Source organism: Mustela nivalis, assembly GCF_964662115.1.
Source record: "Mustela nivalis genome assembly, chromosome: 1".
In the NCBI taxonomy this organism is placed as follows: domain Eukaryota; kingdom Metazoa; phylum Chordata; class Mammalia; order Carnivora; family Mustelidae; genus Mustela; species Mustela nivalis.
Genome location: NC_139020.1, coordinates 8,017,238 through 8,026,653, shown reverse-complemented (window position 1 = coordinate 8,026,653; position 9,416 = coordinate 8,017,238). Strand labels below are relative to the sequence as shown.

At 46.3% G+C, this 9,416-nt stretch overlaps 2 protein-coding genes across 15 annotated transcripts in view; one reads left to right on the top strand and one right to left on the bottom strand.

Annotated features, from left to right (window-relative positions):
• Window positions 1-1,226: 1,226 nt before the first annotated feature.
• PIGP (phosphatidylinositol glycan anchor biosynthesis class P) lies at window positions 1,227-8,410 on the bottom strand. Of its 9 annotated transcripts, none has more exons than XM_082722583.1 (5): window positions 8,178-8,410; window positions 6,670-6,773; window positions 3,576-3,648; window positions 2,649-2,767; window positions 1,227-1,563 (listed from the first exon to the last, which is right to left on the bottom strand). In XM_082722583.1, the coding sequence occupies exons 2-5, from the start codon at window positions 6,749-6,751 to the stop codon at window positions 1,433-1,435; spliced, it is 405 nt and encodes a 134-aa protein (XP_082578709.1). In that variant the 5' UTR covers window positions 6,752-6,773; window positions 8,178-8,410; the 3' UTR covers window positions 1,227-1,432. The 9 variants fall into 9 exon arrangements, with proteins under 9 accessions (XP_082578709.1, XP_082578702.1, XP_082578703.1 ...); XM_082722576.1 differs by lacking the exon at window positions 8,178-8,410 and adding an exon at window positions 7,355-7,448; XM_082722577.1 differs by lacking the exon at window positions 8,178-8,410 and adding an exon at window positions 7,359-7,437.
• The window catches only part of TTC3 (tetratricopeptide repeat domain 3), a 131,304-nt gene continuing 129,328 nt past the window's right edge, over window positions 7,441-9,416 (top strand). For 2 of the 6 annotated variants that reach the window (XM_082722544.1, XM_082722541.1), the window contains exon 1: window positions 7,450-7,572. The gene's annotated coding sequence lies outside the window, so the exon portion shown is untranslated. Of the gene's footprint in view, window positions 7,682-9,416 lie in introns of all 6 variants that reach the window. The other 4 variants (XM_082722545.1, XM_082722543.1, XM_082722547.1 and 1 more) reach the window with 4 other exon arrangements.

The window sequence follows — 9,416 nt, the reverse complement described above, 5'->3', positions numbered from 1 at the left end:
ATCTACTCAGCTCACTGAGCCAGAGACCCCAGGAAGACCCTCGATCACCACTTCTCCCAGCGGCTACCCACTCCACACAATCAGACCCACACACCCTGTCCGTCACCTGTGTTTCCGACAAAGGCTGCCGAGTGACCCGCTTGTCCTCAGCCCCATTGCTGCCACTGTGCTGGAGCGGGCCCCTTACTTCCAAACTCCGGCCCCACCCCAACTCTCCCTCCTGAATCTATCCTCTGTCCACCAGCCTGAGCAACTTTCTCAAGACATCCATGGGGCCAGGTCATGCCTTTCCTTAAAGCCTCCCTATAGCTCAGAAGTGAAAGGGCCTCCAACTCACCTCACTGACACTTGAGTCTAGACTTCCTGTGTTTGCCTACAAAGCCCTCTGTGGTAGTGCGGTGGGGCTGGGCCTCTCCACATTCCCTTGGGCAGTGTGCCCGAGGCCCCTGCTGGCCTTCCGTCCTCAGGACACACTGAGCTCCTTCCCACCTAAAGGCCTCTGCCCCCTGCTGCTTCAGACCTGCAATCTCTCCCATCTCCAATCCTTCTCATAGGCTCTTGCTTTTGCTAATTAAATTTCAACCTCAACTGCCTCTCTCTCAACAGCCTTCCCTGACCACCCAAGCTAAAGCAGTCATCCCTTTACTATCTAGAACATTACACTATCTTGATTCTCTGCATAGCACTCATTAAATAATATTGGTTTATTTGCTTAGTCTGTCTCAATCTGCCCCTGAAATGCAAGCTATTTCAGAAAGAATCTTATCCTTGCTACATCCAGAAAAATACCTCGGAAGTAAGTACTCAACAAATGTTTCTGTCTTAGACACAAATATGATGCAAGAACACACAAACTAAATGTACCCCTCTCCCAAATCTAAGAGTCTGAATTCTGGGTCTCGAAGAAAAAAACAATGGGAAGGACATAATTGCCATTTAAAAATCACAACATGAATGCTTCTCTGGAGGTACTTCTTGCTTTTACTTATTTAAGAAGTCTGCTATATAGGGGGCGCCTGGGTGGCTCAGTGGTTTGGGCTGCTGCCTTTGGCTCGGGTCATGATCTCAGGGTCCTGGGATCGAGCCCCGCATCGGGCTCCCTGCTCCGCGGGAAGCCTGCTTCCCTCTCTCTCTCTTCTCTGCCTGCCTCTCTGCCTACTTGTGATCTCTGTCTTTCAAATAAATAAATAAAAATAAAATTAAAAAAAAAAAAAAGAAGTCTGCTATATAGTAATGCAGTATTTTATTTATTCTGTTCATTCATAACTAATACTCAAGAACATTTATAATATTAATAGAACTTAATCTAAGAAACAACAAATTTTTTCTTAACACTTCGATATTGGGTATGAGAAAAAGTCAAAATAATTATGGTCAAAATTATTACATCAAAAACTTAAGAGTAAATGCTTGGTGTTAGTCTACATGCAATTTACTTTTTGGCATACGGTTCTTTGGTTGCAAGGAAGAACATCTGGTTTACTTCACTAATAGGAATATCTCTCAATGCTGGGATGGCCTCTTCTCGGTATTTCTTCTGCTGCTGATTTTTAGCATAGTCATCTGCGGAAGAGGACAAAAGCTCTGCTTACCCAAGCGGTTTCTTCTACCATTTTTGTAGTTTACAGAAATGCACTGAATACTCTGCTAGGCTAATATCTGCATAATGACAAATACCATGTTTAACATAATTAAAAGATTACTTAAATTCTCTCTTTAGAAGAAATGTCCCAAATAGAATAAAAATCAGGAAAGTACTTTCTGCATCTTTAACTAGGATATGAAATTAACATTTCATTCAATTGTACGCTAAGGATTAAAGTTCCACCTGCACATTTCTCATAGGTACAGAATTATACCCAGGCTTAGAAAATATATTTAACCCAATACCACCAAATGGTTAAGTCATTTGGTACAATCATCCACGCAAACTTAACAAGGTCCCCTCTTTGCACAAATTGTCTATTTGCTGGAATTTTAGGCAAGAAGACAGGGAATACAGTACTTTATCGGAAAGCAATATAAAAATACTAGAACTGGTTTTCAAAGTACCTTGTATAGGCTCATAAAAAAAGGCTTTGAAAATTTAAAAAAAAAAAAAAATCATACCAAGCAACTTAAAAAACACTTCATTTTCTCCCAAAACCCCTTCACTTCCTAGAATCTAAGCATGGTCAGGAATTTAATTTACTTTATTCTTTAGACTTAGGGGAATTAAAAAAACAACCACAAAGACATGCTGTGGCTCTTCCATCTACATAACTGGGGTCAGGTGTGTACAAGGATGCTAAGGAGCATGCGTATTCTCAAATCCCTCTATCAGACAAGGTCTGCATGGACCTACTTGCCATTCTTTGATCAACACTGCCCGTTTAGGATAAAATATGTTTTCTTGGGCACAGTTGCTAAGGAACATTTTATATACTTGTGGTCTTTATGGGAAAATATACCTGCTGACTGGTGCTGTAAGTAGCATATTCATCAGAATTGGTTTCTGCCACATAAACATTTCCTCTGGTGTAACTTTGTATGTATTTCTCCTATATTCTTTCTCTTGTGCTGATACGTGTCACCTACTACAGCCTATTCTTGGTTGCTTCTCCCTCTCCCCCACCCACTGCCAGCACTTTCCTTTGATAATCATTTACCTGTGATTGTATGAATGGAGTTGAGTGGAGAGGTACTCATCATGTTTATTCCAAATAAGAGTACGTAACCAATTACTATAGTAATGAGGAGGTAGACAGGCAATGCAACTGCCCAGTATCTGTAGAAGAAAATATTAAAGAAAATAATAAACTGCCTGAAAAGTCATCATTCTCAAGAGACCATCACCGAGTTAACAAGCTTTTTAAATCCGATTTTTTTAATTAAAATAATACATATATCTACAAAACCGTGAAATCATTCTAATAGGCTTGTAATGAAAAGCTGCGGTCCTGGCCGTGATCGTATAGTGGTTAGTACTCTGCATTGTAAAAAGTTGCATTCCTGCATCATTCCCTACCATAGCACCACAGAAAAAGTGAAAACTAAGTTACCTCTCCCCTGTTTGCAATCATTTCCTTGAACACTTTTTTAAAAAAAGATTTTATTTATTTATTTGGCAGAGAAAGAAATCACAAGTAGACAGAGAGGCAGGCGGCGGGGGTGGGAGGAGCAGGCTTCCCGCTGAGCAGAGAGCCCGATGCGGGGCTCGGTCCCAGGACCCTGAGATCATGACCTGAGCTGAAGGCAGCCGCTCAACTGACTGAGCCACCCAGGTGCTCCACCTTGAGTTCTTTTGATAATTATCTGCTCTCCCATTATTTGTTCCTGTGGGTTTATACCTTAAACATTTTTCTTGAATAGTGTTACCTTAGCAAGATGTTGGGAAGAAATGGAATGTATGTTCACCCTGCCATCCTGAATTAGAGATGTAGGAGTAATGACCTCTGAAAAGCTTTCAATTTCTATATGGCTATTTATGGATCTTAAAAAGATAAATATTTACAATTTGGGCAGTCTTAAGGAAAAACTGTGATCCTTCAAAATAGTATTCCCACATTTTTATTTAAGAAAAACATTAAACTTACTTTTGAGGCCAGTAGGTTAATCCTAAGGAATGGAGCCAAGATTCAGGAATAAATGCCCACACAAGATACAGTACTGCAGAGAGGAACAGAAATAAGAGAAAAAGCGAAGTCAATAAGGCATGCATCTAATTTAACAAGGTTCAGATAAAACAATAAGCTCGTGGGGCACCTGTTGCCTCAGTTAAGGGCCCAATTCTTGATGGAGGCTCAGGTCATGATCTCAGGGTTGTGGGGTGGAGCCCCCATCAGGTTCTGTGCTCACCACCAGAGTCTACTTAAGATGCTCTCTCTCCCTCTGACCCTCCTCCTGTGTACATTCTTGCTCCCTCTCTAAAATAAATAAATCTTAAAATAACAACAACACAAAAACCAAAAAGCTCTTTTGAGATTCCCTGATTACCTCAGAAATGAGTTTTCTTTTCTTTCAGGTTTCCTAGCTCCTTATTTCTGTCATTCTTATAGTATTTATGACACTTAACTTAGTGTAGTGTATTTGAGGGTGCCTGGGTGGCTCAGTCGTTAAGCATCTGCGTTAAGCACCTGCCTTCGGCTCAGGTCATGATCCCAGAGTCCTGGGATCAAGCCCCATATCGGGCTCCCTGCTCAGCGGGGAGTCTGCTTCTCCCCCTCCCACTCCCCCAGCTGTGTTCCTTCTCTCTCGCTCTCTCTGTCAAATAAATAAATAAAATCTTTAAAAAAGTAGTATATTTGCATTGCTATGCAACAGATCTCTAGAACTTTAGCATCCTGCAAATCTAAAACTCTATGCCCATTAAACAACTTCACTTCCCCATTACTCCCTTTTTTAAAAACATGTCTTAACTCTCACACTGTATCTGAAGCCATTTAAGGGCAGAAATCACGTCTTAGCTATTGTTGTGATCCTTACAGCACCTAGCAATTTGCCCTCTGTATAATGGCTGTTCAATACTCCATTACCACAGGGCTGAAAAGACTATAGACACCGGTTGCTTAAAGGTGACTTTATCTACCCTTGTTCTGTTCTATCGCATGATGGGCTTCTGCCTCATCTCCCAGAATACAATCTTATTTTCCTCAAGCTCAGTCTTTGTGGAATGCTTTATTGTTAGTTTGTAAAAATAACAGCTAACATCCAAGCACTCACTGTGGGCTCCCAACACTTCAAAGCATTTCACATGCATTATTTAATTTAACCCTTAAAACAATCCTATGATATGTATGCTATTTTTATAGAGGAGTAAATGAAATGAAATAAAATCTTAGAAATGTTACATTCTCTGCCCGAGGTAAAGGGCAGAGACAAATTTCAAACGATCTCTGTTGATGATGTTGTAGGATTCATATTCTACATCAGAAGCATAAGAAAGCAGTGAACCCAAAAGGCATGGTCTCTGGCCTTCCCAAGCTTAAAATCTAGGGGAGAGGAATAGAGACGAGTAAATGGACATTTTCATTACACTGTGATAAGCATGAATGTGTAATAAAAGGTGATACAGGAGCACGTAAGAAGGCTCTTAGCCCACACTGACGCTGATGGAGGTGATGTTAATGGTCAGGAAAGATCTCCTGGAGGAAGTGACTAAACTGCACCCTAAATAATCAGTAGGGGATTAGCCAGATCAAAAATATGTATGCCTGGGGGCTGCAGATGAGGAAGAAGGAAATACGAGAAAATGGTGTTCGCTGCCATGATCCACAGGGAGAGTGTGAGGGATCTGGTGAGGGATTTGGTGTGACTGGATGGTAGAGAGAAAAGAAGGCATGGGACAGGCTTGTAACTTGTACATAGCTTTTAAGGTGGATGAAATACAAAGAGCAGAGAAACACCATATAAATTCATAAACAGAAGTGACTGATGTTAATTAAATCAATGAATGAGACTTTATTGAACATCTACTTTATGCCAGGCACTATGTAAAAGTCAAGACTATATAGAAATACTTATCAATCTTCTGTATTAAGTGCTTTACATTAATTAATTAATCAATTAATTAATCCTCACAACTGCCCTAAAAGGCAGCACAGTGAAGTCAACCCAGGGTCTGGGTTCAAATTCCAGCTCTATCAATTACTGGCTGTATGACTTTTGGCACATTCCTAAAACCTCATGCCTCAGGATCATCATCAATAAAATAAAGGACAGAAATAACAATACCTACCTCACAGGGCTGTCTTGCACATCATAAACATTCAATAAACACTGTCACCACCCTTTTACAGATGAAGAGTCTGAAGGTTCAAGAGCTTGGGCAAATGATGCCAGGTGACACAGTTAGTCCCTGGAGGAGTCAGGATTTGAACTCAAGTCATAACTTCTTTACTCCCTACACTACCCTTGCCAACAGCATGGTGGCTCTACCAATACAGTCAGGGTTCAGAAACACTACCACTCCCTCACCTCCCTGGTTTCCACAAAATTCCAAAAAGTTGGATGCGGGCACCCAATTTTTTCCCTTTTGTTTTCCTTTATAATTCCCATATCCTTTAGAAGAGAGATGTAGGGCCTCCCGTGTGACCCTGGGCACATCAGCGTCTCAGCGAGCATCAGTTTCCTCATCTGGAAAACAGGATCTTCTGGGAACGAAGCCAGATCTAGGGCTCTAAAGTGCACATGGCTTCTCTAGCCTAATTCTCTTGGCTTCCTGCCTCCAAGAGGCTGCACCTGCACCAACTTACTCACTCTAAACCCTTCATTCAAAACCTTCCCACATCTTCCTTCTCGCTGCCGAGGAAAAAGCTAAACCCTGTTTCCTAGTCTGATTTCATGTTGCTCTACTGGGTTCCCATGGCTCTTTTCACACTGTTAATTGTAGATTCCATTGTCTGTCTTGTCCAGAAGACTATGACCACAGAGATGTTGAACCACAGGGACCAGGTTTCATTCACTTTGCAATCCTGTCTGGTGCTGTATAAATAATTTCTTAAGATTACTTACACTGGTGTCGGGCATCTAAAATACCAAACACGAGTTCCATTTAGGTTTTCTTAGAAAAAGGCTTAAGTAGAAAGAATCACAGTTCATTATGTGCACATTCTAAGAACAAATGCTGTAATTTCCTTGTCCTTGAACACCAGAAAAGAGGACCTGGCCATCCATCAGGAAAGTACTTACAGAAGCCAAATTGGGAGCTTAAGAAAAGAACAAAGCCATAAATCGCTCTTTCTGGCAATGGCGACGGTGAATTTTCCACCATTTTCCCTGTGGCTTTAGACAATCTGCGGGAAAGAAACACAATCATCGTCAGTGACTCACTCCCCTTCATCACTGGTCTGCTGTAGCCTCATCGCTTTGCTATGGGGACAGCCTCTGCAGTTTCTCTCCTTGCCTAAGCCACTGCACACCGCCTTCCTGCGCACACACCTCCAACACACACCGCTAGCACGCGTGCACGAGCCCCCAGACCTCGCGTGAGCGCGCACCCTGCAGGGGAGGAGAGGGGTGGGTAGAGAAAGGACGAACGCGTTCCTAGCCTGCAGGCTTCGCGGGCCTGCGAAAAGGGCTTGGCAAGGCCGGGCTCGGAGCACGCGCGCCTCCTCCCCAGGTCCGGGCCACCGAGCCCGGGACCAGGCCCTGTCCTCTCGGGGGAGTTTCAGTTTCTAATTCAAGGGTTGTGGGGTGGGGGAGGCCGTCGCTTCTCAGGCCCCTCCGGACAGCAAGCCCACTTCAGCGCCAAGTCCCTCGCGCAGGCGCCTTCTGGAAAACCTTCGCGGGGGCCAGAGAGGTGAAAGCTAAAGGAAAGGCCGGGTCTTTCCGGCGCCCCCTCCCAGCCCAGGCGCAGGCGCACCGCGACCCTTGCCTGCTTAGAGCGCGCGAGCACCGGGAACCGCCGGATCGCTCCGCTCGCCGCCGCGGAAGGGAGCGGGGCTGCTCGACTGCGCATGTGCGCAGCCCACGTGACGGGCTTTGCCGCCTGCGCCGCCGCCCGCTCTCGCCCGCCCGCTGGCTGACGTGGAGGGCCCGAGGCGGCGGCGGCGGCGGCGGCCCGCGTCCGAGGCTCGGGGGCTGCGGGCCCCGGTGAGTGCCCATCTGGCGCGCGGCGGGGCTCCCGGATGTGTCACCTTATCGCGCTGCAGCCGAGATGCCCGGGGAGAGGGGCCCTCCACACCCCCTCCGTGGGTGTGTGGTGAGTGTGGGTGTGTGCGCGTCGCCCCGCGTCGCTTGCTGTGGTGCCCCCGGTGTGTCTGCGTGGGTCGGGGCGCTGGGGGGTGTGGCCGCCTTTGTCGGTCCCAGTGGGTGTGTCCCTTTTGTCTTACGGGCCCCTTCAGACTCCTTGGGCCCCTGGGGGCGTCTCTGTGAGGGTGGGAGTAGCCCGTTTGTGGGCGCATCCCCTGCCGCCCGCGCACTCTCGTCTGGAGGGTGACTCCCCTGACAGGCGAGGGGTCCCTGGGTCCGGGCGTGCGGGCACGCGCCTTTGGGTCCACTCCCGGCTTCTTTGTGTCGCTCGCGTTCTTAGCGACGGCGTGGGCGCCTCTGGCCCGTGTGGTGGCCCCCCTTTGTGTCACCGTCCCTCTTCGGGGGGCGCGCGTCCCCCGCTCGCGTGTCCGCGCCTTGTGCAGTCGTGACCCCATCCTGGTACATCGCCCTCCCCGGTGTGCGCCCTCGCGTGTCCCCGCGCGTACCGCGCCTGTGTCCTGTCGAGTGTATGGTTTCCCTTGTGCGCCTTTTCATTCGCGGGTGTTCGTGAACGTTCGTGCGCGCCCCGTTCTCTGTTCTGTGCGCTTTAACGTCTGCGCCACCTGTTTTCGTGAGAATGGCCATCGAGTCCGGGGGCGGCTTCCCTCCCAGGAGGGGACCCGGGGTGGGACAATCAACCCAGCGCTTCCCCGCTCCCTCCTCGCCGGAGCATCCTCCCTCCCCCGACGCGGGTGGGAAGGGGGGACGGAGGCGGGTCTGGCCAGCTGCTCCGTAGTGTGGGCGACGTCAGGTGCGGCCTGTCGAGCCGGCCTGTTCTGGGAGGAAGGAGGGGGGAGCCACGGGCCAAAAATTGAGCCAACGCGTAGGTGAATTTTGGCTGGTACCAGTGCAGAGTGCCTTTTCCAGAAGAACCGTAGATGCCCAAAGCGCTTCAGTTGCAGACTCCTTCCAAAATAGACGCCCACGCCAGCTGGGCAAATACGTTCTAGCTGTGCCTGGGCGTTCTTGGTAATACTTAACGGTTCGTTTAGTGTTGTATCGCGTTCTCATAAATTATCTCTTGATTCTGCCCAGCATCCTGGCGAGGAGACTCAAGGTAGACATTGTACAGATTTTTACTCCTCCCTTGGCAGCAGTTTTCTCATAGTTACAGCTCTAGTTAGGACATTTTTTATTGCAAGAAATTTGCGTTTTATCCTACGGGAAATGGGATTTATTACAAGGATACACAGGGAAGGAAACTTCAAACCGATTAAAGAGCCACCTCCTACGCTGCTTCTTGCTCAAAGGTTCGTGCTCTGCGCTCTAAGGCTGTGTTTTGGTGTGTCTTTCTGTTCATTTGTTCAATTTTCTTACCTTTGCCTAATTTCCTTTTTTCTTTTTAATTTCTGATATATTTCACATGTAAAATACACAGGGGGATCTAACCAACCCATGATTCAGATTTACAAATGTAATTATTTTGCCAAATTTACTTCAAATCCTTTTTTATTTTAAGAAATAAAAGTGCAGATGTTGGAGGCGCTCCGAGTTCCTGCCCCTCCTTCCCTAAGATAGCCACTGTGTTCAGATTTGTGTATATCATTCCCTTTAATATTTTATAGTTGGTTCACAGTAAATCCATAAACAATATGTGGTGGTATGTGTTTTAAATCTCAATGGTTTTAAATGATATGTGTCTTTTTGCAACTTGCATTTTTAAAATCAGTATCACATTTTGAGAT